Below are 27738 nucleotides of genomic sequence, written 5' to 3'. Positions count from 1 at the left end.
AAAAGACTGGATGTGGCAGATCTGAAGCCTGCTTGTGAGTCATACCGTCTGCCCCAAGGGCTCTTGTCTTTAACCTACACCCAGAGCAGCTTTGCACATTTTCAAAAGGTTCCCCTCTTTCCTTCTTTTATCGTTGTTTTTAATCGAAAGGTTTTCACGGAGACAAAGGTACACATAACGTCTCTGTTTTCAGGTCAGCTGCTTTGAACCTTCCCAGACCAAGGACACAGCCTTGCCCTTGAAAACAGCTTCTGGGAGTCCTCCCTGACTCAGATTAGGAACTTCTCTTTCCTCCTTGCCAAGCATCACCTTGGAACAACACGACTCCCAACACCCCCCCCCCCAGCTTTCACATCCTAAAAGCAAGCTCCGGCCACAAGACCCTGGGGACATCGGCACCCTCCTCGCTCCCGACCTACCTGCAGCCGTTCTTCCCAGGATGCTGGCCTAAACTGGGCAAGGCAGAGGCAGAGAGCAGTCTTCTCTCGGACGCTGTTGCCAACTTTGGAGCTGTGCGCTGAGTTTCTAAGTTTGCCAGGCAGGCAGGCAAGGGGTTAAGGCAGGGCTCGTCGGCTCCAGTGGTGGCACCTGTCAGTGGGAGGGAGCTAGTGGAGAGAGGGAGAGAGGGAGAAAGAAAAGAGCGAGGGACTGGAGTGAGTTTTGCCAGAGTCTCCGGCAAAGCAGGGAGCAGACAGGAGGCAGCCCCATGGAGCTCTCCAACTGCAGAGGTTGAGATAGTGGGGCTGTTCCTGCTTCCTTTTTTCCGCTGTTTTGCCCATCCATGCCTGGCTGAAAAGAGGCGGCCAGATGGAACCTGGAAAGGGGAGATCCTAGGAAGCCAGAGGCCAGATTTTAAACAGCAGCAACAGCAGCAACAGCAAGGAAGCACAACAGATTTAGCCAGATATCGATAAGAGGAGGAGAAAGGAGGAGGAGAGGCTGAAAAGAAAATGCAGCTGACACGGTGCTGTTTCATATTCCTCATCCAAGGGAGCATCTATCTGCTGGTGAGTGAGCAACGGACAAGGGAAAGGTGAGGTTGCGGGGGGGGGGGGAGAGAATAAGGATAGTGGCATGCCCTTGGCGGTGCCTGAGAGCAAAGGGGCGGCTTGTGCAAAGCGCTGCTTGAAATTAGTATGTTCCAGCAGTTTTGCGGTCTGCTGCTTCCGCGTAGCACTTCTTAGCATGCACCGGGCTTTGCCTGGGCTTAACAATTGTCCTCGCATCAACTTTGCCAGGCAGGGTCGGGGCACAGGAGATTTGGGAGGGGGGGATCCAAAGGACATCTAGTCCAGCCCCATAAGGCAGGACTACCCATCCATCTGCCTATCAATTAAGGTTGCCATTTTCCTTAAGGTCCTGATCTAGGGTTGTAAACAGGTGCCTGGTTAAGAAAAGCGTCACCTGCCAAATCTCTTCTTTAATTGCTTGTCTGTTTGAATCTCTCATTGCTTGTTGGTTTAAATCGGTTAACCACCCCGGAGGAGAGTTCTCTGGGCAACGTGCAATAAAAGTTCAAAATGAGTTATAAAAAAAAATGACAAGGAATGCAGTAAAAAATATACCACAATAAAACACAAACAGCGCAGATTTTTAAAGATGAGAAATAAATCCTAACTCCTCCATTTGAGCGTACCTAGTCATTCAGAATGCTTGAACGGTCCTATAAAGCTATCTGATCACTTTTTATCTCATTCTGGGATCGGATTCTGCTCAATAATAGCTTTGTGGCTTTATGTCAGGATGTAGTTAAATGCACTACAGGGAGGAGAGACAGAAAGAGAGAAAAAGAGAGAGAGAGAGAGAGAGAGAGAGAGGACAATTTGGCTACCCCTGGAACAAACACAAATACACCTTGAAGAGGCAAACAGGTTGCACCACCCAAAAAAATAAGCAATTCTAGCTGGCTCAAATAGGCGAGCCAGGCTGCAAGTAAGGAAACCACACAAGACAGGGGGGAGAAGGCTGTATCATATATTCATTCGCAGGCAACCTGGTCCTGGGGAGAGATGTGCTTGCGGTGGCAAGCTATCAGATCCTAAGTACAAACAAAATCCATCCTGCAAGTTTCCCCGAAGGAAACTGGAAGGCCACCAAACAAACTAGCTCTACTTATGGCAATCCCTTATGGGGCGAGGAAGGCAGAACTCAGGGGAGTGAAGATTCCTCCCAAATCCAATGGGGACACAAAGGGAGGCAGCTGAAGAGAAAATAATAAGAGATGGTTGAGGTCACCCAAGTGAGCTTTCCTGGCGATGGAAAGATCTGAATACAGGTCCAGAGTCTGTGCCGAACCTAATCGACTCTGGGCTGGTAGCAAATGATCATTTCTGCCCCCCACCCCACCCCCTGCAAGATGGGCAGGTTCCCCACTGACCCCTGTTTAAAACGGTTGCCAAAACTTACAAAAACTAATTAGCAAATCAGGCCTTGAAAACGGCACGGGTTTTTAAAAATGCTGCAGCAGGCTTAAGAAGCTTTGTTTCCCTATCAAGCAGAGAAGAGGCTTTTTTCCCCGGTCACGCTATCCCAATGCATGTCTGCAAGGTTCTGGTTGTTGTTGTTGTTGTTGTTGTTGTTGTTTAATCCTTTGCCCGGGGCTCTGGAGCTGTGTATTCAAGAGGCACTGCTCACCCTTTGGTTGGCAGGAAGGGTCTAAGAGAAGACCTCTGCTTGGATGCCCAGAAGGTGACTTCTTAGATCATTGTTATCATCCCCCGGAGGAAAAAACAAACACGGATTCTGAGATTTTGCATGCAGCATTTATATTTAAGAACCTGGCAGGGTGGGTTGGCATAGAAGGGTGAATAACAATTGATTTCCAGCGGGGAGCGGCAAAGGTGCCGACACAGACACACCCTCCATTTAATCTCTGAGCCCATTGAAAAACAGAAGTTATCTCACTGGAATTGTGGGTGGCCACAGGTAGCAGACCTCATCTCCTGGAGAAGATACAGTGGTACCTCGGGTTAAGTACTTAATTCGTTCCGGAGGTCCGTTCTTAACCTGAAACTGTTCTTAACCTGAGGTACCACTTTAGCTAATGGGGCCTCCTGCTGCTGCTGTGCCCCCGGAGCACGATTTCTGTTCTCATCCTGAAGCAAAGTTCTTAACCTGAAGCACTATTTCTGGTTTAGCGGAGTCTGTAACCTGAAGCGTATGTAACCTGAGGTACCACTGTACTAGGAACTCTTCCCACTGCCCGTTGGGGTACTCAAAGCTCCTACCAGCTCCCCCACTAGTCATTTTGTTGTTCTCTGCACAGAGGGGAGAAACCCCACACGTTTCATGTCCACAGGGAAACAAGCCCAGAGTTTCCTTTGGCAACAGAGGCCCCTTAGTCCCTGCCGAATTGGCGCAGACACATCTTCCCCCAAATACTGTGGGCATGGGGGCTGGCAGCTGGGATGAACCGGGTGGCTTTGTCGCTGCGGCTGCTTCTTGCCTGGCTTCTTCCCCATCCAGCTACCCCACCCCTCATAATGTATTTTCCTTCCTCTCTTAAAAAAAATAATGGTTACTCCCTATGCCAGTCAATGGGGCACTTAAAAATCTGCGTGCATGTCAAGAAATCAAATTAGGATGGTTCTGCGGTCCTCTCCTCCCTACTTAAAAAGGCAGTTGTGTTTGTTTGCGTTAATTACAGAACTCAGAGTCGGCAGGCACCGGGGTAGGTTGCCTATTATGGCAAAGCAGAGGTTGGAATGCTTTGGTCCTCCAGCTGAGCTACAACTCCCATCAGCCCCAGCAAGCATAGCCAATGGCCAAGGATGTTGGGAGTTGTAGTCCAGCAACAGCCAAAGGGCCTATAGGCTTCCCCATCCCTACAATAAACATACAACGCTGCCTTGTCTTCTGGTGCATTCAGTCCAGTATCATCTGTTCTGACTAGCTCAAGGAGTGATGTGTTTCCTTTCCCTTGGGGAGGAATTGTGGTGGTCCAAAATTCTTAGGCTACAACTCCCATCACTCTCGATCATTGGCCATGGTGCTTGGGGCTGATGGGAGTTGTAGTCCAGCCATATTGGGGAGGGCCACTGGGATATATACGGCATGATGAATAAACTGTATTAGTTGATAAAGAGAGATTAACTCTACAGTGGTACCTCGGGTTAAAAACACTTCGGGTTACAGACTCCACTAACCCCGAAGTCGTACCTTGGGTTAAGAACTTTACCTCAGGATGAGAATAGAAATCGCATGGCGGCTGTGGGAGGCCCCATTAGCTAAAGTGGTACCTCAGGTTAAGAACGGTTTCAGGTTAAGAACGGACCTCCGGAACGAATTAAGTACATAACCAGAGGTACCACTATATTTGATCAATTGGGAAATGGTTAAATAAAAGTCCAAGCAGGAATTGAACATGCGCAGTCAATGGAAAGAGAGATTGGATAGGAAAGTATAAGAAATTAAGGAAATGTACTTTATTGCGAGCAGCAAAGGAGGGAGGGGAAAGAAGCATCTTGAAAGGGGGGGTGTGGAAAGCCCATTTTAAAATATGTGTTAAATTTGAATTGATTTCATGTTAATCTGTTTAAAAATTGGGAAATTAATAAAAATTAATAGGCAAAATCATGGAAAATAGGGACATGTTCTACATCAGTGTGCCCACTCCCTTGCATCTTTCCCCTCTGAGGCTGGGGCAGGGATGCAGTTGCAGCAGCTGAATGAAGGAAGCCGGAGTGAAGTGATCAGCAATCCCTTGGTGCCCCTCACAGTCATGGCGACGGCCTTGCAGACAGGCCCTGCCCACTCACCACTTTCTTGATGGGAGACTGACCAACTGAGTAATAATAATAATAATAATAATAATAATAATAATAATAATTTATTATTTATACCCTGCCCATCTCCCTGGGCTTCCACAGCCACTCTGGGAGGCTTCCCACAAAATACAGTGGTGCCCCCAAGACGAATGCCTCGCAAGACAGAAAACCCGCTAGACGAAAGGGTTTTCCGTTTTGGAGGTGCTTCACAAAACGAATTTCCTATGGGCTTGCTTCGCAAGACGAAAATGTCTTGTGAGTTCCTGCGGGGGGGGTTCCTCCCCCCCCCTTTTTCCCAAGCCGCTAAGCCGCTTAACAGCTGATCCGCTAAGCCGCTTATCAGCTGATCCACTAAGCCCGCTAAGCCACTAATAGCACTAATCCGCTAAGCCGCTAATGGACTTGCTTCGCAAGACGGAAAAAAACGCAAGACGAAGAGACTCGCGGAACGGATTCTTTTCATCTTGCGAGGCACCACTGTATTAAAATACAGTAATGCATCAAACATTAAAAGCTTCCCTAAACAGGGCTGCCTTCAGATGTCTTCTAAAAGTCTGGTAGTTGTTGTTCTCTTCGACATCTGGTGGGAGGGCGTTCCACAGGGCAGGCGCCACTGTCGAGAAGGCCCGCTGCCTGTAGTAGTGGGGAAACAGCGGGAAACTTTTTTCGGGGCATTGGAGTGACCCGGATCTTGTTTTTTCATAAAAACAGGAAGTGACGCCATATTGAGTGTGGCAGGATGGGGGTGGGGAGCAGGAGGCATAGATCTAAGAGACGTGTTGGAAGGATGCACGGATCTGAACTTCCAGTAACACGTTGAAATGTTGGACTGAAGGGAAGTCCATTTGGGAATTTGGGGCTCTGCGTGGAAAAGTGAGAAGCAGGGTTTTCGTGACGGTCCTGACATTTTCAGGGAAGTTGGAGGGCATGCAGCCTTGCCTGGAGATAGTAGGCACTGGACCCCAAGGCTTTCTGAATGCCCCCTTCGCTGATTCAGAAATACCCATGTAATAAGAGCTCCAGCTCCTGGTTTATATACAGTGGTACCTCGGGTTACATACGCTTCAGGTTACAGACTCCGCTAACCCAGAAATAGGACCTCAGATTAAGAACTTTACCTCAGGATGAGAACAGAAATCGTCCTCCGACGGTGTGACAGCAACAGGAGGCCCCATTAGCTAAAGTGGTGCTTCAGGTTAAGAACGGACCTCCAGAACGAATTAAGTTCTTAACCCGAGGTACCACTGTAGAGCCTTCTTACCTTCCCAGATCTCAGGGCAAGGCCCTATGTTTGGTGCCCTCATACGGGTGCAGTGAGTTACCACATAATGGAGGATATTTATAGGAGAGGAGAGTCCTTTGCCCTGGAATTTTCCCATCTTTGCCTACTTCTAGAATTTAGAATCAGTTGGGAGGGATCTTGGAGGTGACCGAGGCCAACCCACCCTGATCAGTGTTGGATCTACCACACAGGATCCCTGATAGGATGACCGCCTAGCCTCTGCTTAAATATTCTCAGTGAAGAAGAACCCGACACCTCCTGCTCCACCATCAAACAACTCTTACAACTAGGAAGCCTGACACTCCATGCCATGCAAAGAATCCTGGGAACTGTAGTTTCCCCCCTTACAGGGCTTCAAATTCCCAGGAACCTTCGCAAACTACAGTTCCCAGGGTTCTTTGGGGAAGTAATGTGCTTTAAATGTGCATCAAACATCCTTCGAATTTATGGTGCATGTCTGCCCAATGTTTAGTTGAAATCTGCTTACCTGAAAGGTGATCTAATTCCAGAAGGCTGTTAGTTGTTATCATTTAATCTGGCGCTTACGATTCCGTATTCTGGTTCATCTAAAGTAAACAAACAGAACACAAAGAAGCATGGAGGGAGGGAGGTCTTGATCATTCTATAGTATTTTGTATAATTGTTAAGCAGTATTGATTCTTTGGGGGGGGACTATTTCATGAAAATAAACCGACCCCCCATGTGGTTGGCAGCTATAGTTCCCATTTCCCAGCTGTGGAAACTGAGGGCATTGGATTTCCATCAGCCCCAGCCAACATGGCAAATAGTAAAGGATGATGTAGTCCCAACAACTTCTGGAGGGCCACACTGAGCAGAGCTTTTTTTAAGAAAAAGAAAAAGGTTGGGTTCCTCCCCCCCCCCATGAAGTTAATTTTTTTAATGCATTTTCCAAAATTTGATACATACGTTTGCATTCTGGTCAGTGACAGAAATAAATCAATTAAATTAAATTAAGATATATACCTCTTACAGTTACCTTTAAACATTTCATATCCCAGTCCATCAGCTTCCCAGTCCAGCTAATTCTTTAAACTAAGCAGCAGCAATTAAATTGCAGCAGCAATTAAAAGTGCCAGAGTGAGAAGCATTTCATCTCCTCACTTGGGCATGAGACTGTTAAAATACCCCTCTTCCTATACACAATTACCTGGGAGTAATTTCCATTGAATTCAATGGGTCTACCTCCTGGGTTAGACATGCATAGCCCTGTGCCGTACCCGCAAATAAATGAATTGGAAAACAAAGCTCAGATGGAGAGAATGAGTAATACAGCATTCCTACCGTTTAGTCATCCTGACGACAGTGCGACAGGCTTCTGCACACATCACCTTGCAAATATCCTGGGCCAGCTTTTCCCCAACCCCCACACTGTCCTTCCCCAACCCGGGTGGAGGGCGGGGGGACTAAACTTTATGGAAGGGCATACCAAAGGTCCCACAATACCAATGTTGGGGCAAGCAGGCATTGGGTGGATTGTGACCTAATGAGAAGCTGCTTTCTGCTGTCAGAAGTTTTGCTGCGTCTGTTTATTATGGGTGATTGCGATGGTTGTATTGCAATGTCGTTTTGTTTCTATGTGATGCTATTAGGGTTGCTTGTCGAAGTCCCCAGGGTCACTCCAATAACTCACACGTCACACAGAATTTTTGTTTAAGGTTTTTGGCATAATTTTGGCCACAGCTTTATTAAAATACAAAAATGTGAGTGGTTGCTTAGGCATTGGTTGTGACTATCTGCCCCCACCATGGGGGACAGACTGACATTACGCACGATGCAAAAGTCAGAATAGGGGAATACACTTGGGGGTAGCGATGGAGCAGGGAAGCTGCCCTCACCCCAAATGCAACCAGGAGCTCATTGCTATGGCCCGAGCCCCCTTGACAGAGTGGACAAGCAATAGTTAGCCCCCAATTCCTTTAACGGAATCCCTTGCAGCAGCAGCATTAGAGGGGCAGGCACTCAACCTACCAAGGGCAGGCACTCAACCACTTCCCCTCAACCAACCAAACCATAAACCAATCCCTAACCGCAACCTTACAAGTTGTGACGATTTGCTACGCAATAGGCAAAAACCAAATGGCCCCAGCCAAATGGACAAAATTCCTACTGGGCCCCTGCCCCAAAAGCAGACGACCCAATGAGAGGCATAGCAAGGTCAAACCGAGCAACCCTAATTCTAGGGAGGGGGAGGGGCAATCTGATGCATGGACGAAAAGAGGAAGCCCTAGTCTCGTGCAAGGAGTTTTAGCATTTCTGGCTGTCAATCAACAAATGGCAACATTAACTTCTTCCCAACAACAAAGGAAGCCCCAATCGCAACAGTGGCCAACGATCAATTAGCCCGCCCCCAACATTGGAGTGTCCTGGCGGCCCCCACCACAACACGTGCTCTCCATGAAGGAAAACACGCTTTGCCATCTTTGTTCTGGCAAAATGCAGGACAAGGTGGGTTGGTTTGGAGGCGATTTATTTTACCCTTTCTGGTGCTGAAGTGACCAAAGCAATCCATTACAATCTTTAGACAGGTAAAGGACCCCTGGACGGTTATGCACAAGCAAAGGCAACTATGGGGTTGTGGTGCTCACTTTCCTTTCAGGCTGAGGGAGCCGGCGTTTGTCCACAGACAGCTTTCTGGGTCATGTAGCCTAAGGTTACCAGATGTCTCAGTTTCCGGGGAACAGTCCCCGGATTTACAAATCAGTCCCCATCCAAAATCCATTGAAGTTGAAAAGTGTCCCCAGATTCATTGAAAAAAATCTGGCAACCTTAATGTAGCCAGTATGACTAAACCGCTTCTGGCGCAACAGGGCACTGTGACGGAAACCAGAGCGCACGGCAATACTGTTTACCTTTACCTTTATTACAATTTACTGCAGCCTGACAGGATGGCCCCTCTAGAAGTTGTCAAACACACACACGGACGCACACTTAAATTCGTAAATCTGCCTGTGCTCGGCTACCCAGAGCTCAAATACATGACCTTTCACACACCCTTTCAAACACATGAATTGGGAGAGCACCCCCAACTTGGCAGAGAGAGAAAGAGAAAAGACCTGAAATACAGGACTAAACTGTATCAATACAGGACGTAGCATTTTACACTGAAATATGGGACAATCCTGTACGATACAGAACAGGTGGCAACCATGCCCTCAACTGTTGTTTGTGAGTCGCTTAGAGAGCCTTTTGCTGTGAGCAATTAATACGGGAAATAAATGTGCATAGCTTGGACGGAGAAAACCAGTGTGGGGGACTGGTCAGAGTGTTGGACTAGGGCCTGGGAGAGCAGTTTCCAACTCTGCTGTGTAGCTCACTGGGTGACCTTGAGCCACTCCTTATCTCTCAGCTGGGTAAGACACCTCACAGGGTTAAAATGGGCTGGTGGGCTTATCGCAGCTGTCTGGGGGAGCAACCATCGGAGCCAACTCCTAGAGCTGAGGTCCCTCCGTGCTGTGTCTTGCGATTGATTCTACAGGGCGGGGCTTATACTTGCCCCACCTCCAATCTGTTATTCAAGTTGGCACCCCTGGTGGCCACTGTGAGAACAGGATGCTGGAGTAGATGGGCCACTGGCCTGATCCATCTGGCCTCTTTTTTATGTTCTGATTGATTGATTGATTGATTGATTTTCCCTGCATGCCGCTTTTCCACAACGAGCTGCACCCATGCGTTCAAAACATCTAGAGAGCAAAGGAAATACAAATATACAAAAAAAAAAAATACAAAACAGGTCAGCCAATTCAAAGTAGCAAAAACCAACAATTCAGCAAATGCAGAATAAAGTCAATATTAGGGGGAAAAATAAAACCAATATAATAAAGTTCGCAGACAATAAAGTTTCTGATCCTGGTCTTCCTGCACTCCAAGGAGCCTGGCGTAAATGCAATTCGAGGAGGGGATGTTAGATGACATATAACAGCAGGGGTCAGCAAGCTTTTTCAGCAGGGGGCCGGTCCACTGTCCCTCAGACCAGTGGCGTAGCGTGGGTTGTCAGCACCCGGGGCAAGGCAAGTAATTTGCGCCCCCCGCTGCACTGTCCCTCCCCCAGATAGTCCCTCGCTCTCTCTCCGCACCACACCACACCACACCACACGCCTGGCACCCTCCCCTCCACAGTGGGCGGCGACCCGGCGGCTCGGATCGGATTCGCACAGCCAGCACTGCAGTGAGAGAGAGTGAGTGAGCCAGGTAGGGGCAGAGAGCTGCGAGTGCAAGCGCCCCCCCCCCCAGATGTTGTGCCCGGTGTGGCCGGCCCCCCCTGCACCCCCCACGCTACGCCACTGCCTCAGACCTTGTGGGGGGGCCAGACTATATTTTGGGGGGGGGGGAAATGAATGAATTCCTATGCCCCACAAATAACCCAGAGATGCATTTGAAATAAAAGGACACATTCTACTCATGTAAAAACACGCTGATTCCTGGCCCATCCACGAGCCAGATTGAGAAGGCGATTGGGCCGGATCCGGCACCTGGGCCTTAGTTTGCCTACCCATGTATTACAGCCTCCCAGAGGTGGCTGACACAGCACCAAAAGACTAATGTCAGGGAGAGCGATGATGGCAGGTCTCTTTCCCAGTCTCCTGGAAGTGCCAACTGTTGGTACAGGTCTTATTAGGAGGAAAACCATGCATGGCAACTTGAGATCCTTGCAGCAAAGGTGGATGGATGGATGGATGGATGGATGGATGGATGGATGGATGGATGGAGAGGAAGCACAGTTCAGTAGCAGAGCACCTTCTTTATCTGAAGGTCTCAGGTTCAATCTGCCGAGTCTCCAATTAAAATGAAAAGGTCATGGGAAACGAACTTCTTCCTGGGTCCCTACAGAGCTGCTGCCAACCCCAGTCAGGACAGACAGTATAGGGCTGGATGGACTAGTGTAACTGGGTACAAGGCAGCATCCTAGTACAGTGGTACCTCGGGTTACAGACTCCGCTAACCCAGAAATAGTACCTCGGGTTAAGAACTTTGCTTCAGGGTGAGAACAGAAATCGCGGGGCGGGAGGCCCCATTAGCTAAAGTGGTGCTTCAGGGTAAGAACAGTTTCAGGTTAAGAATGGGCCTCCAGAACGAATTAAGGTCTTAACCCGAGGTACCACTGTATGGCATTAAGATAAAATATATACTAGTTGGGAGATGTTAGGGGGCAGCTGGCCATGGGGCACATTTCACATAACTTTATAATATATCAGTTTTGGAACAAAACCTCTCAGATGAGACTATTTGAATATTTGCAATCTTTTACGTTTTCTTTTCCCTATATATATATTTTACTCTGTTAAAAGAAAACCAGGCAGGTGGTCCCACCAGGCAGAAAATCGAAGACATTTTCACCAGAGGGGGTGGAGATATAGAAGAGGAATCTGAATCGGTGCAATGAGCCTTTTTAAAGTGTTGGCGTTAGTGTGTGTGTGTGTGTGTGTGTGTGTGTGTGTGTGTGTGTGTGCGTGTGTCCTCTTTGAGTTCCATTCCAGGCAGGCAAATGTCTTCAGATGTATACAGTACAGTAAATGTCAAATGGGAAGGGTATGCCATCTCTGTTTTAAACATCGATGTTAAAAAGACTTTGAAAAGCCAACTGGGAAGTGTCAGAACCCTCTTGATGAGTATTGATCCTTTTCTTTCATCCTCTTTCTAAACTGGTCATCTTTTACTGGTTTAGATGATGATGGTGATGAAATTTGGTCCCTTACCAAGGGCACTGGCTTGTCCTTGAGACTTACCAGTAAATAGCAGTAAGCTTCCTAACGGTGCAGCCCTTGTCGTGCAAACAGCTGCGCACAGAAGCAACATGTGGAGACACTGCAGCCACCAATCGGGAGAAATTGCATACTGTGTACGACTCGTACACAGGAAGGCTCTGTTCTGACTACAGTATATGATTGAGGCACAGAAGTTACACGCTTAGGCTGCAGCAAGGGTATGAGAGCCAGTGTGGTGTAATGGTTAAGAAGCGATAGACTCATAATCTGGGGAACTGGGTTCGTGTCTCCGCTCCTCCACATGCAGCTGCTAGGTGACCTTGGGCCAGTCACATTTCTTTGAAGTCTCTCAGCCTCACTCACCTCACAGAGTGTTTGTTGTGGGGGAGGAAGGGAAAGGAGAATGTTAGCCGCTTTGAGACTCCTTTGGGTAGTGATAAAGCAGGACAAAAACTGAAGACAACACAAAAAAACTGACAATTTGTTGTTGATAAAGGACAGCCAGACATATAAAGGGCTCCATTACCTTCAGCAGCTTAGGGCCTCATCAAACCTAAATTTGGCCCTGGTGGGAATAAAATGTAGGGAAGAGAAAAATGTATACCAGCTCAAGCTACTTGGAGGAAAGATGGGGTAATAAATAAAAATAAAACAAATAAAAAGTACATTTGTTATTGGCCTTAGTTAACATTCTAATTTTTGGGACTGGTGGTTTAACGATAGCTAGCATGGGTGAGTGACTTCAGCTGAACATTGAGGGTCCGAAATTATGTTTCCCACCCTTGGGAGGATCTTGTAAAGACCCAGGAAGCTATACTGAGCTAGCTGGACGACTGATCCAACTAGTTCAGTACTATCACTACTCTCCAAGGGAATGTGACAAAAAGTGTTTCCCAACCTTACCTTGAGATACCAGAGGTTGAACCTGGGCACGCAATGACAAACCTAGACAGCATCTTAAAAAGCAGAGACATCACCTTACCGACCAAGGTCCGTATAGTTAAAGCTATGGTTTTCCCAGTAGTGATGTATGGAAGTGAGAGCTGGACCATAAAGGAGGCTGATCGCCGAAGAATAGATGCTTTTGAATTCTGGTGCTGGAGGAGACTATTGAGAGTCCCATGGACTGCAAGAAGATCAAAGATCTCCATTCTTAAGGAAATCAGCCCTGAGTGTTCACTGGAAGGACAGATCCTGAAGCTGAGGCTCCACTACTTTGGCCACCTCATGAGAAGAGAAGACTCCCTGGAAAAGACCCTGATGTTGGGAAAGATTGAGGGCACAAGGAGAAGGGGACAACAGAGGACGAGATGGTTGGACAGTGTTCTCGAAGCTGCCAGCATGAGTTTGACCAAACTGCGGGAGGCAGTGGAAGACAGGAGTGCCTGGCATGGTCTGGTCCATGGGGTCACGAAGAGTCAGACACAACTAAACGACTAAACAAACAAACAATCTACAGAGCTTGATTCATTAATTTAGGCTTCTTGCACATAACACATTTATAGCCCATCTTCCCCAGGAGTATCCTGGAAACTACAATTTGTGGAAGGTGCTGGGAATTGTAGTTCTGTGGGGGGGAAACTACAGTTCCTGGGATTTTTTATTTTTTTTTAAGGGGGTGCTTTGAATGTGATTTACATGCGTGGTTTATTTACAGCCCTGGAGAAAGGGATGGAATGTTTAGGGAAGCTTTTAATGTTTGATGCATTACTGTATTTTAATATTTTGTTGGAAGCCGCCCAGAGTGGCTGGGGAAGCCCAGCCAGATGGGCGGGGTATAAATAAGAAATAATAATAATACTTATTACTTAGCACTGTATAGCAGTTTCTGGTACAGTCCTACCTTGGTTTTCGAACAGCTTAGTTCTCGAACGTTTTGGCTCCCGAATGCCGCAAACCTGGAAGTGACCATTCCGGTTTGCAAACTATTTTTGGAAGCCGAACGTCCGGCTGGGCTTCTGCAGCTTCCAATTGGTTGCAGGAGCTTCCTGCAGGCAATCAGAAGCCCCGCTTTGGTTTTCGAATGTTTTGGAAGTCGAACGGACTTGCGGAACGGATTCTGTTTGACTTCCAAGGTACAACTGTATTCAAATTGTAATCTTACAGCATCCATGCTAGGAGGGTGGTTGGGGTGGAGAATCTGTAGCCCTCCAGATGGTATTAGGTCTTCCCTTTGCCCAATAAATGTGGTCCGCAGTCAGGAATGGTGAGGTATGTCTCTGCTATAAGGCGAGACACTATTATCCTTTCCCCTCCCTCCAGTTGCAGACGGTAGGACTGAGACTGGGAGGGAAAGAGGGGAGATTGCAGAAGGCAACCCTGGTGAGTTCGTACAAAAGGCAAGATTCAAACCAGGAGCTTCCAGATTCCCAGCTCAATCTCCTAGCCACTACACCAGCTCTTGGGGGGTGGGAGGGTATGTCCTTGAAACTAAACCTGGTGGGGGAATAGACACTAAGACTAAGAGGTTCTTCCTGCCAAGCCTGCTGCAAGGGCAAAACACCAGAGACTGCAAAGCCTTTTCCAGCTCAACAGATAAAGCAAATACAGTGCAATGACTAAGTTAAATACTCTCTACACTCAGGTGCAGTTTGTAAAATCCCAGAAGGAGCTAAACACGCTCTTATTTCTCAGCGCATATGGAACTGAACTTCCAGGTTTCTAAAGATCCCGTGATTTCATTCTGTTTAGTTCAGTATGGGAATGGATCGATCCATTTTGGTTTCTTTCAGTTTCTCATTGTTCTTAAACACAGTTCATATTTCTGCAACAATTTGTTTGGTAGAATCCTAATGATAATTTATAAGCATACTACTGCATCCCCCCCCCCCCGATATTTTTTTGCAAGCAATTTAATATAATACATTTTTGGAAATTGTTTTCGTGAATATATGCACTTCTATGTACACTTTTTTTCTTTAACTGTATGCATTATGTACACATTGCTTGGCTGGAGAACAGCACTGCAAAATTCGGAGAAGTGTGAATTTGTGAAAGGATTGCTGTTTCGGTTCACATATTGGTTGAAGTGTGTGAATTAGGCAGTTTCTCATTAAAACACAAACAAAACTGAACGTTTCCCTTAGCCCTAGTATTGATCATGAACTGGCTGATTCTAGTAATAAAATAATTAAAAAGGTCATATGGAAACAGAATCATAGACAGAACGATTTCCCACCAGGATTATACAGTGGTACCTCGGGTTAAGAACTTTATTCGTTCCAGAGGACCGTTCTTAACCTGAAACTGTTCTTAACCAGAAATACCACTTTAGCTAATGGAGCCTCCTGCCGTCATGCAATTTCTGTTCTCATCCTGAAGCAAAGTTCTTAACCTGAGGTACTATCTATGGGTTAGCGGAGTCTGTAACCTGAAGCGTCTATAAACTGAAGTGTCTGTAACCTGTGGGTACCAATGTACAGCAATGGAGGTAGAGGACCTTGAAGATACCTGGGGCTTGTACATCATTTTAGGGTGTGCATGTTTTGGCTGATAAGTGATATCGAACATGTCCAAAGTACACTAATCTCTTTACAAGTTTTAGGGATGAGAGGCTGACCCTGAACACACCCTGAGGCTGCTCATATTGAGCCCTGTTCAGAAGAGGATTCACAATCACATGCATGGTGGAACGCTCTGCCACAAGAGACCAGGGCCTGACATAAGAAGGCAAATCCAGCTGCTTGGGCAGCAAAATGTCTTGGGGAGGCTGTGGCCCCACATCCATTGGGTTCTATTCAGTGTAGGCCCATTGAGATGAATTGACCTAAGCTAGTCTTCATGAAGTTCAGTGGGTTGTATCCAATGTTAGTTCTAGTCAAAGTAGAGCCATTTTGCTGATGAGCTTTACGGCCACAGATTTCAACAGCTCTGCTTTGGGTAGAATGTTGTTGGATATAATGCATTATGCAAGCAAGGAACCACTCTGGCTTTAATGAGTTCCCATGGCCATTCCCAAAGTAAATTTGAAAGGATTTCAATGGCACCATTATCTAGTGTGTGTGTCCTCTTGCCCTCCAGTTTGCTCTTCAGAAAACACACTCCTGAACTCCAAAGATGATGGTGATTGCCATTCCACTCCCATCATTCAGCCCAGACACTGAGATCCAGCACCGAGGGCCTTCTGGCGGTTCCCTCATTGCGAGAAGTGAGGTTACAGGGAACCAGACAGAGGGCCTTCTTGGTAGTGGCGCCCGCCCTGTGGAACGCCCTCCCGCCAGATGTCAAGGAAATAAGTGTATTTTCTGTCTTTGTTGGAAGCTGCCCAGAGTGGGTGGGGTACAAATAAATTATTATTATTATTTTATTTTATTATAAGCAGCTATCCTATTTTTAAAAGACATCTGAAGGCAGCCCTGTTTAGGGAAGTTTTTAATATTTAATGCTGTATTGTTTTTAACACTCGATTGGGAGCCTCCCAGAGTGGCTGGGGAAACTCAGCCAGATGGGCGGGGTATAAATAATAAATTATTATTATTATTATTATTATTATTATTATTATTCCATGAGCAACATTCACATTGTACATTTAAAGCAGTATCATGCCACTTTAAACAGTCATGGCTCGTCCCAAAGATATCTGGGCACTGGGAGTAAAATGACCTAAAACAGCAACAAACTCTGGGAGTTGAACCAGGAACCCCCAATTGCTGAGGCTGGAGTCTCTAGCCTAATGAGACACCTACTTCAAGTACAAAAAGGAATATGAATCAGCAAAGCAGAGCCACATTTAAAGCGCTACGATAAGCACTTTAAAGAGTCGCAACTTCTCCCAAAGTTTTATGAGATTTGTATGTTGTTAAGGGTGCTCAGAGCTGTTAGGAGACCCCCTGTTCCCCTCACAGAACTACAGTTCACAGAATTCCCTGTGGGGAAAATGTTGATTGCTAAGCCACTCTGCGAATTGTTATTTCTGTGAGGGGAAGGGGGGGTCCGAACAACTCTCGGCCCCCTTAACAAACCACAGCTCCCAGAATTCTTTGGCGTAAGCCATGACGGTGGCACTGTTTTAAATGTATGGCATGACTGTGGCCACCAGCAGTGGTTTATGACACGCGGCGCGACCCATTATTTCTGTCGCTTCTCAGCTTTCAAACCATTCACTGGAGCCGTCAAGCTATTAGAGGTCTTTCAATCAATTAACTGCCTGGCCTTTTACTGATTAATTGAATAAATGTTAGCGCGCCTGTGGCAAAAGCTCAGTGGTGCGCCTGTCTGAGGAAAGAGGCCGTTTCTCTTAACTGTGACAATTCAATAAACAAAAGTCGCGATCCGCCGTCAGAGGGAATGCTTCCTTTCCCTTTACAACGTGGAGGGTGGGCTGTGCCCAACTGCAGTGATACGTCAAAGCCAAAGGAGCAGCTTTAAAAGATAAAAGCAGAGAGACATATCCATAGAGAGGAGGATGCAAGCTTTATTTATTTTATTTTATTTTTTTAAAGGGAGGTTGCTGCTTATTGTTTCACTAAGCATCTTCCAAGTGTCTTGCTGAGTACCAGCAAAGTGTCACCCAGAGTGGCTGGGGCAACCCAGTCAGATGGGTGGGGGACCATTATTATTATTATTATTATTATTATTATTATTATTATTATTGCTTGAAAAGAGGCCACAGTTGTTTCACCCTGAAAAACACCAGGGTTCAAGCCCCCCACTCAGCCATGAAGTTCACCAGGTGACTTTGGGTCGGTCACCGCCTCTCAGCCACAATTAATCTCCACAACAACTCTGTGAGGTGGGTTAGGCTAAAACTGTGGTTAATTGGATGTGGTGTCGGGTGGGGGGGAGGGGGAAGGGAAGAGCATACAAGCTTTTATAATAATAATAATAATAATAATAATAATAATAATAATAATAATAATTTTTTATTTATACCCCGCCCTCCCCAGCCAAGGCAGGGCTCAGAGCGGCTTACAAGCAATAATAAAAACAAGACGAATGATTACAACTTAAAAACAAAAGTAAAGTACAACATTAAAATGATGGAACATTAAAATATTAAAATGTAGCCTCATCGCAGGAGGAGAAGAAAAAAAAAAAAAAGAAAGGGAGGGAGGGAGGGAGGGAATCAAATTGGCTCCAAGCCAAAGGCCAGGCGGAACAACTCTGTTTTAGCAAGGCTAGGCTTATTCCCAACACAATAAACCATAGTTTATCCTAATGTCTCTTTCCAAATGCATTCTGTGCAACTTTTAGCAGTCTTCCATCTCCCATCCAAAGTGAAGTCTAGGTAGGTAGGTTCGACTCACTTGCTTATTGTTCTTCCATGTCCTTAAGCTCTCCCTTTTGTAAGTTTCTTGAGGCAGGGACCTGTCTGCCTATATATATACAGTGGTACCTCGGGTTGGGATGCGGGTGGTGCTGTGGGTTAAACCACAGAGCCTAGGACTTGCCGATCAGAAGGTCGGCGGTTTGGATCCCCGTGACGGGGTGAGCTCCCATTGCTCGGTCCCTGCTTCTGCCAACCTAGCAGTTCGAGGGCATGTCAAAGTGCAAGTAGATAAATAGGTACCGCTCCGGCGGGAAGGTAAATGGCGTTTCCGTGTGCTGCTCTGGTTCGCCATGACCCGGAAGCTGTACGCCGGCTCCCTCGGCCAGTAAAGCGAGATGAGCGCCACAACCCCAGAGTCGGTCACGACTGGACATAATGGTCAGGGGTCCCTTTACCTTTACCTTGGGTTACATACACTTCAGGTTACATACGCTTCAGGTTATAGACTCTGCTAACCCAGAAATAGTACCTTGGGTTAAGAACTTTGCTTCAGGTTAAGAACAGAAATCGCACAGCAGCAGCAGCAGGAGGCCCAATTAGCTAAAGTGCTACCTCAGGTTAAGAACAGTTTCAGGTTAAGAATGGACCTCCAGAACGAATTAAGTACATAACCAGAGGTACCACTATATATATAGTGGTATATATATGGATGCTGCACCCCCCTGCAATCCCTACACAGATCTGGCTGGCACAGGCCACAAAACCACAGCTCGCCCCTATACACGAAGCCAAGCCAGAGCACAACCAAGTGCAGTACAGCCATCTTCTCAGAAAAACTCTTCACAAAGTTCAAGAGTTCAAGACACGAAAGCTTTAGCAACTAATCCACACCTAATGACCCACCTAAGTGGGATTCAGGAAATCACTCAAGAAATCACTCAAGATATCCCTCAAGTAATTAAGGAACAAAAGAAGAAAAGGCACACTAGCCTGGGAACCTCCTCTCTGCCCAGAACATTGGAGGCTATACACCACACCTCCTCAACAGTATTTATAGGAACTCAAACACTGAGATCCTGCTCTGTTCCAGTAACAAGAAGCCGAAAGCACCAGCCTGAAGATGACGAGTGAGACCTCGTCGAAACGTCGCCTAGACACCCCAACTTTTACACGGGAAGACACCCGAGGACACCAAAACCTGCATTCCTGTACCCGTGAAAATCTACGAAAGCATATATATATATATATATATATATATATTCAGTATTCCTGAACTTAGGAGTTTAAACTTGCCGATTCATTAATATACATGAATCTCTCACAAGATACAGCCCAAACTTTCACTGTCAGTTGCTCAACATCGTTCTACATGTGTAAAAAGACCATTCAAGAAAGTTTCCATATACAGCTGGAAAGCAAAAGCCTACTGCAGTTCAATGAGGCAAATCCTCTAGATCAGGCATCCCCAACCTGTGGCCCTCCAGATGTTTTGTCCTACAACTCCCATGATCCCTAGCTAACAGGACCAGTGGTCAGGGATGATGGGAATTGAAGTCCAAAACATCTGGAGGGCTGAAGGTTGGGGGTGCCCGATCTAGATAACCCATTATCTGCATTCACCAAGGAAAATGCCATGTGCGGCAGTCTCCTTGGGCTGCTCAAAGGTCTCTGTTGCACATGTCCACTTCCATTCGGACTGGACAGCAGCAGACCTTCCAAGCGGCTGGAGGGCAGAGAGAGAAGGCTGGTTGTAGCTGCATGTTTGTGGATTGGAAGAGGGAAGGTAGGAATTCTGGAGCATGGAGGGGCAGGAATGGGGTGGGTGGTGCAAGGTGGATGTGAAAGCAACATGGCAGAGAGGGAAAAGGTGAAGCTAGAGTCATGGGAGGAGAGCAGAAAACAGGGTGGATGGGGATTTGGGGGAGCAAAAGGATGTTGGTTAGGACAATGGGAGGAAGGAGGAGCAGAAAAGAGTGTGTGTTGGATATTTTGGGTGCATGCTTGTGATCGGACAGATGTGGGCGTGCATATGAAAGCATGAGCATGTGCAAGAGAGTGCACAAGTATTCTGAGGGTCATTCTAGCCAATGGAGAGAGAGAAACAAGGGGAGTGAATTTACTTAGAGCTGATTTGGAGAAATTAATTTTGGCCTTCTGGGTGTTCTGGTGGACAGAAAATTGTCACTTCAAATGAGAACGCAGGCCTCTTTGTACTCAGGCAAGCTACTAGTGTTTTGCAACTGTGGGAATGTTGTGGATAGGAGGAGAGGATATATTGATTAAATATTATCCTTCCTCTCTCATGCTAGTGAACTTGTAGCAGAGCACATTCCCTTGTACATTGCAGGAAGCTAGTGGACGGATTCTTGAGAATCATTTGAGTTAAGCAATCAAGCCTGGCTTGTCATGGTAAATCCCCTTTAAAAGGTAAACGGTGAAGGAGAGGGGGGAGAAATGTCAGTGGGGTGGGAAACGGCACCCGCACCACGAAAAATATATATATACATACATTACATATTGTTTTTGTGAGTAATCTCTATGCTTTAATTATGTTCAATTTGTAACAATGAAAATACATCCTGCATAGCAGATATTTACATTACGATTCATAGCAGTAGCAAAATTACAACTATGAAGTACTGTATTTTTCACTCCATAAGACGCACCTAGTTTTTAGAGGGGGGATGCAAGAAAAAAAATATTATTTAAAGGGAGCAAGATCCTCTTGGGGGCTTTTCCGGGAGTTGGGGGAACGGACTGAGGGGCTATCCCAGAAGCTAGAAGAGCAAAAGGGAGCGCTGCGCAGCCTGCATTCGCTCCATAAGACGCACACACATTTCCCCTTACTTTTTAGGAGGGAAAAAGTGTGTCTTATAGAGTGAAAAATATGGTAGCAACGAAAATAATTTTATGGTTGGGGGTCACCACAACATGAGGAACTGCATTAAAGGGTCGCGACATTAGGAAGGTTGAGAACCGCTGCCATAAAGGAAGGCAGGGGAGGGGGTAAGTCAAACAACAACAACCGTAAGAAAAGGCAGTGCTTTAGGACATCATGATCTCATCTTGTTCCACGCAGGTGATTTGTGGCCAAGACGAGGCAACAGAGGAAGAGGAGGAGGAAAGTGGGAAGTCGCCCAAAGAGCAACCAAGATCCCGGGTACAAAAGAAAAAAGGCCAGCTCTCCTTGAAACCTTCTGCAGCCCAATCTCACTTCCAGAACACCAGTCTCCTGGAGTTGGCCTCCAACAACGCCCAAGAGTTTTGGGACGTCTTAGAGAGCTTGTCCAAGCACAGCCAGGGCGTGCAGCCCCGCGGCCGGAGGGACTCCGTCGGCAACCCTGGACGGCTCAAGAAAATATTTGGCTGGGGTGATTTCTACTCCAACATTAAGACGGTAAAGCTGAACCTCTTGATCACAGGGAAAGTGGTCGACCACGGGAACGGCACGGTCAACGTCTTCTTCCGGCACAACTCCACCGGGCAGGGGAACATCTCCGTCAGCCTGGTGCCCCCCAACAAAGCTGTGGAGTTTGACCTCGAACAGCAGATCTTCATCGAGGCCAAAGAATCCAAGATCTTCAACTGCCGGGTGGAGTACGAGAAAGTGGACAAAGCCAAGAAGACCACCCTGTGCACTTATGACCCTTCCAAAACCTGCTTCCTGAACCACACGCAGAGCCAGGTCTCCTGGGTTTGCTCCAAGCCCTTCAAGGTCATCTGTATCTATATCACCTTCTACAGCATAGACTACAGGCTCGTGCAGAAAGTGTGTCCCGACTACAACTACCACAACAATGTTCCTTATTACCCCTCCGGGTGACCATGTACCTTTCCCATCTCAGAAGCGTCCTGTATCCCAAGTACAGCTTTGATTTGGGGTTGGGCAAGGAAGGAAGGGGGTGGGGCTGCAAGCAGGGAGGAGGACCTCTGCAGCACCAGACACAGTGGCAAAGCCCCCAGCATCTGCTGAAAGGCAGGGGGGTTGGGGGGGAATTTGAGAGTACCCAAGCAAGCATACCATCCTGGAAAAACCTTTCCCACCCGCTCACCTGTCCGCCAGCTTTCATGCATTCAGGGCTAGCCCAAAACATGCAAGTGCTCCAAGTGGGAAACCCAAGTTGTGCTCCTGCCCCCGTCCCTGCTGTTTAACAAGTGGGACATTTCCTCCCAGTAAGGGATTCTGCTGTGTGAGCCTCAAATGGGGCTTGCGCAGGAGGAAACTGCTCCCTGCTCCCAGAGCAAGGCACGGCCTCTCCGTTCCTCAGCCGGTGGGTGTCGTGGTCTTGTTGCTGACCAACAATGTGCAGAGCTTAGGGGAGTGGGAGACAAGCCAACCAGAAGAGTCTCTTAGAGGGAATTTGCCTGGAGGCAGAGTCAGCATCCAAAGTCAGGTCCAGTCCTAGGGTTGGGAGAGCAGCAATCCACGTGGTCAGACGGTCCAGGGGTCAGGAAACCCGAAGATCAAGGGTCAAGATGAGCAACAAGGCAGGGCCAGGAACTACAAGTGTTGTTTCCGGCACCTGACTGCTGCTGGAAGCTCTGCTGAAGAAGGCTGAAGCCAGCTGGTTCTCATCAGCGCCTTCTCCTGTGTCCTGGAAGGCTGGTCAGCTGCCGATGGAGTCACTCTGCCTTCTCCCCCTTCAGGCTGCCCTTCAGCAGGTGAAGCTGGCTCCTGTCCCATGATACTGGGCAGTGGGAGGGCGCCCAGCTCCAGCAAAGGGGACACTTAGGAGCTCACTTTAAGCTCCTTCAAAGATACATCCACCCTACACCTGAAATCACATAAGATGTCAGATGTAGGTTGGATGGGCATGGTTTCAAGGAGAATGGACTTGCAGGCCAAATTGGGATTCCCGGTGAGCCACAATTGGCCCATGGTCAGAGGTTCATCACCCCTGGAATAAAGGATGGGTCAGATCACTTAGTCTGCTGACCATAATGGCTCCCAAAAGACATCACTCCGGGCTTCATGTGCCTCCACCCACTGGATTGGAAATAGGAAAAGTGGATTGAATTACTAGAACATTTCGGGTTCCAAAAGGGCCCTTGCTGAATCATGCACTGGCCATTCAGTTCCCTGGTATATAGATGGGAGAGCCTGGCTTCCCCTTCTTTCCCCCATTTAATTGTCCCTAAGCCCCCCAGCCCCACCCCTCTGACCTTGTTATGGCCAAGTCCTAGCCACCTTGACGGGTAAAGTTTTCTAGCAGAGGCCTCTGAATATAATTTATCTGCTTCTATAGAATATCCATCAAGCAACCAAGGGCTTGGGGGCAAGGAGCAGCGCAGGAAACAAATGCGACCCAAATAAATTAGTAGCTCTGTCACTCCATTTAGAAGAAATCTCAGTTCGTTTAGTACGCGGAACTTAAAACAAATGGTCGGCATTTGCATAAAGCCAAGTGGGACTGAGGCATTGAGAGGTGGGGCAGGGATCACAGCGCTCTAACTCAGATCTATCACCCCCGGGGGCCCGGAAACCCCAAATCTAATTTCCGTGGTGATGAGAAGAAAGCAAGGAGGAAGCCAGCTCCTGATTCTGCATCCTCATGGTGTGCTGGCAAGTTGGCAATTTCCACTTAAACGAAGGCATATTCTTCCTCCTCTCTTATGCCTACCAGAGAGTATGCCTTTTCAAGATTTTGCCACCCTCCTCCATTGCTGCTGGGTGATGTTGCACAGACCACAGCAAACACCATCTAAGGTAAAAGGTAAAGGACCCCTGGACGGTTAAGTCCAGTTAAAGGCAACTATGGTGTTGCAGCGCTCATCTCGCTTTCAGGCCAAGGGAGACGGCATTTGTCCACAGACAGCTTTCCGGGTCATGTGGCCAGCAAGACTAAATCGCTTCTGGCACAACATAACACCCTGATGGAAACCAGAGCGCACAGAAACGCCGTTTATCTTCCTGCCACAGTGGTACCTATTTATCTACTTGCACTGGCGTGCTTTTGAACTGCTAGGTTGGCAGGAGCTGGGACGGATCAACGGTAGCTCACCCCGTTGCGGGGATTCGAAGAGGCTCAGTGGTTTAAGACCACAGCGCCACCCACATCGGGGGAAAGAGGGGTGCTCTAAACCACTGAGCCTCTTGGGCTTGCTGATCAGAAGGTTGGCAGTTCGAATTTAGGTCCAACTTAACCGTCCAAGGGTCCTTTACCTTTAAACAATATCTAGAAGCAGGGGAAACAAAATTTAAAAATTCCTTCCAGTAGCACCTTAGAGACCAACTAAGTTTGTTATTAGTATGAGCCTTCGTGTGCATGCACACTTCTTCAGATACCTTCATGCATGCACACTTAAGCTCATACCAATAACAAACTTAGTTGGTCTCTAAGGTGCTACTGGAAGGAATTTATTTTGCTTCGACTACGGCAGACCAACACGGCTACCTACCTGTAACTAAAAGCAGGGGGTCACCTTTGGCTCTCCAGATGTTGAGGGACTACAATTCCCATCTGCCCCAGTCAGCAACAGCCCATGGTCAACAGCTGGAGGTGCCACAGGGACCCCATTCCTGGTGTAAGGAACAAGGCAGCCGTATTAGAAGAGGCATCCCTCCTCCTCAGAGAAGGAATGAGGAAATGCTTCTCCCCAGTTCTGTCTTCCTCTTCTAACGTGGTACCTGGCGTCATGGTTGCCTCCAGGAAAAATGACAAGGTGGTGCATTTGCCAGCTCTCCCGCCAAGACAAGCAGAAGGCCCCCCCGTCCTCTCGGTGCTACCATTTCTAGCTGACGCAGAGTATTCAAAAGAGCAGTTGCCTACAAGAACTCAGTTTGCACAACTCAACTCTACCAGGTTAGGAAGGCAAACTGGAGATGCCATGCCAACCCACTGGAGCGCATGCAGTCTGCTGCCCTCATCTTTTAAATACATGTATTTTATTTTTAAACCACCCTGATTCTATTAAATTAATGGACTGGGTGCCACAGCTCTATAAAAGACCTATTATTATTATTATTATTATTATTATTATTATTATTATTATTACTACTACTACTACTACTACTACAACATCCTTCACCCTAAGGTCCCAGGGTGGGTTACAGCATTAAAAACAATATCAAAAACAACTTAGAACCATAAAAAGAAGGTGGGCCCTACAAACATACACCTCTCAAGTGTTAAAAGCCAGGAGAAAGAGGTACGTCTTCAGCATTCTCCAAAAGCTGTATAATGAAGGCAACAGACGCACCTCTGTAGGGGTTGCCGTAGAGCAGGGATGTCCAACGGTCGATCGCTGGGCGTTCCTGGTCAATCGCGTGATAGTGATGGATTGACTCCCCCCCCCCCCAAAAAAAAGCTCAGCAACTTTGGGTCTGACTCCCCAAGAATAGCTCAACAACTTTGGTCAATCCAGTGGGTAGATCACTGCCAGTGTTTTTACAGTGGGAGTAGATCACAGTCTCTTGGGAGGTGGACATCCCTGCCGTAGAGAATGCCTGCTCCTGGGCCACTGCCACTTCGAGTCTCTAAGGGCAGAGGAAGCAGGAAGAGGGCCTTCTCTGGTTCTCAGCACCCGAGAGTTAGATCAACTTGATTTAATGCCAGCAAAACCAAAAACACTGTTGCCTCTGAGCGTAACCAGGTAGCTCGGGCTCAAAGATTTGGAGAAGTCTCCGGCAGAAGGAAGTGGCAGCACAACCGCTAAGAATGGGCCCCTCTGCCTGCTCTTAGACTTGGCTCAGAGCATCCCCTAGGAGCAGATCCTCTTTCTCGCGGACAGATTGGGAGGGACCACGAGCGAAGCAGGCACTCCATGACCGAACCAGATCGCAGTCAATGGGTGCAGCACAGTGCCTGCCCAGGACGAGCACCGAAGTCTCTAAAATTTGTATTCCAAAGGAAGCTAAAAGGAACATGACGTACCGAGGTCCCTCTCCCATTATTTCCAGTAGCAGCTTTCTCTTTTGAATTGATCTGTCCAGGCCACCGTAAGCAACCACCGGCTGGTCTACCACTCACTTAGGCATCTTTGGAAGCTAGCAAGGTTGCTTTGGGGGATGCCAGCCTCATGTACTTGCCAGTAGTATCAACCAACATGGAGCAAAAGGGAGGTGAGGGGGAAGGACTTGCCCTGATGGCTCTGCCAGGAAGTGGATCTTTGGTCGATCTAGTGCAGGGTTTCCCAAACCTGGGACCTCCAGCTGTTTTTGGACTACAACTCCCATCATCCCTAGCTAGCAGAGCCAGTGGTCAGGCATGATGGGAACTGTAGTCCAAAACCAGCTGTTTACGCAGAATGTGAAATTTGTAAGAGAGGAGGGGAATACGAAATTTCAAATGTGAATGCCTGCGCCTTTCTAAGCTGGAAGTTCGGCTGGGTCAATTCTTATGTGGATTTCTACTTTGGATAGCGCCAACTCACATTCAGTGGGAAGAATCAGGGTTCCACCCAATCCAAAAAGAGAAGTGTTTGGGCTCCTCAAATAATTTAAAATTTGAAACACACATTGGGGAAAAGTTGCCAAATTCGGTTGAAATTTTATAGCCAGCATCGTGACGCTCTCCTGACGTTCACTGATGTTGACAAAGTGTCTCCGCTATTGTGCCCTGGAATCTGAGCGCATGGGAGTCCACACACGGAAGTTGTGTGCGCATTACCAGGTTGTTGGGTGTGGTTCTCTGTCATTCACACATGCTGGGTGAGTGGGGAGTCCACACCCAGCAGATCCACCCATGGAAGCCTATTCCCAGGTGGGTTTTGCGGTTGCAGGACTGGAGCAATGGACTTTGATGCAGAAGAGCAGGGTTTAAATCCTAGCTTCCCTCTCCGAACCCACTGAGTTGCTACAAGCAATTCCCCCTCTTGCCTGCAAACATTAAGGACCTACCTCAGAGGATTGTTGTGCTGATGGATGAGAGAAAGCATTCGGTGCTATAGATATATAGTATATAAATGTTTCATAAGGGTTCCTTCTCTCCCGCCTTTCCCAAGTTTCTCTGCTTGTCTCGTTGCCTCACCACCTTTTGCTTTCTCCCGCTCTCTTGTGCCAGATCTTTCTCCCTCTCTTCTGCCTCCACTTTGCTCCACACTTTCCTCTTTCCGATTCAAGGATGGCCACGTCTCTCTGCATCATGTATTTATTTTTAATACTGCCCTGGAAATGGAGAATAAAGTTTCCCTCTGCATTATGGAGGGGCAGAATGATGAGTGGCTTCTGGTTTTGTTGTTAGATTTCAGAAGAAGGTCCTTTTCTCTCCACTAATAACTCTTGAAAGGGGAGGGGTGTCGATAATAATAATAATAATAATAATAATAATAATAATAATAATAATTTATTATTTATACCCCACTCATCTGGCTGGGTTTCCCCAGCCACTCTGGGCGGCTCCCAACAGAATATTAAAAACACAATAACTTCCCTAAAGAGGGCTGCCGTCAGAAGTCTTCTAAAAATGATTATTTCCTTGACATCTGGTGGGAGGGCGTTCCACAGGGCGGGTGCCACTACCAAGAAGGCCCTCTGCCTGCTTCCCTGTAACTTCACTTCTCACAGTGAGGGAACCGCTAGAAGGCCCTCAGAGCTGGACCTCAGTGTCCGGGCTGAACGATGGGGGTGGAGACGCTCCTTCAGGTATACAGGACCGAGGCCGTTTATGGCTTTAAAGGTCAGCACCAACACTTTAAATTGTGCTTAGAAATGTACTCAGTCAGTCAAATGCTTCCGTGAATGAACAATCCCAGTGACGAATCGGTGACAGACATGCTCGCAAATCCACAGTTACCACCCCCTGCATTTGAAAGCTCCCC

At 47.4% G+C, this 27738-nt stretch overlaps 1 protein-coding gene across 1 annotated transcript; it reads left to right on the top strand.

The window, feature by feature from the left end:
• The first annotated feature begins 386 nt into the window (after positions 1 to 386).
• NXPH3 (neurexophilin 3) lies at positions 387 to 23967 on the top strand. The gene is made up of 2 exons (XM_083408446.1): positions 387 to 1007; positions 21059 to 23967. Exons 1-2 carry the CDS (start codon positions 951 to 953, stop codon positions 21800 to 21802), a joined length of 801 nt encoding a protein of 266 aa, XP_083264572.1. The 5' UTR covers positions 387 to 950; the 3' UTR covers positions 21803 to 23967.
• The last annotated feature ends 3771 nt before the right edge of the window (positions 23968 to 27738 follow it).

This window comes from Podarcis tiliguerta (assembly GCF_965153285.1).
Source record: "Podarcis tiliguerta genome assembly, chromosome: 13".
NCBI classification, from domain to species: Eukaryota; Metazoa; Chordata; class Lepidosauria; order Squamata; family Lacertidae; genus Podarcis; species Podarcis tiliguerta.
Note: the sequence above shows the minus strand (reverse complement) of the source record. Positions and strands in the feature narration are given on the sequence as shown.

Bases quoted from the DNA above. Each gene is read 5' to 3' on its own strand.
- NXPH3 (XM_083408446.1), top strand. From the start codon at position 951: ATGCAGCTGACACGGTGCTGTTTCATATTCCTCATCCAAGGGAGCATC. The intron at 1,008-21,058 runs GTGAGTGAGCAA...TGTTCCACGCAG, and splicing joins AAGGGAGCATCTATCTGCTG to GTGATTTGTGGCCAAGACGA.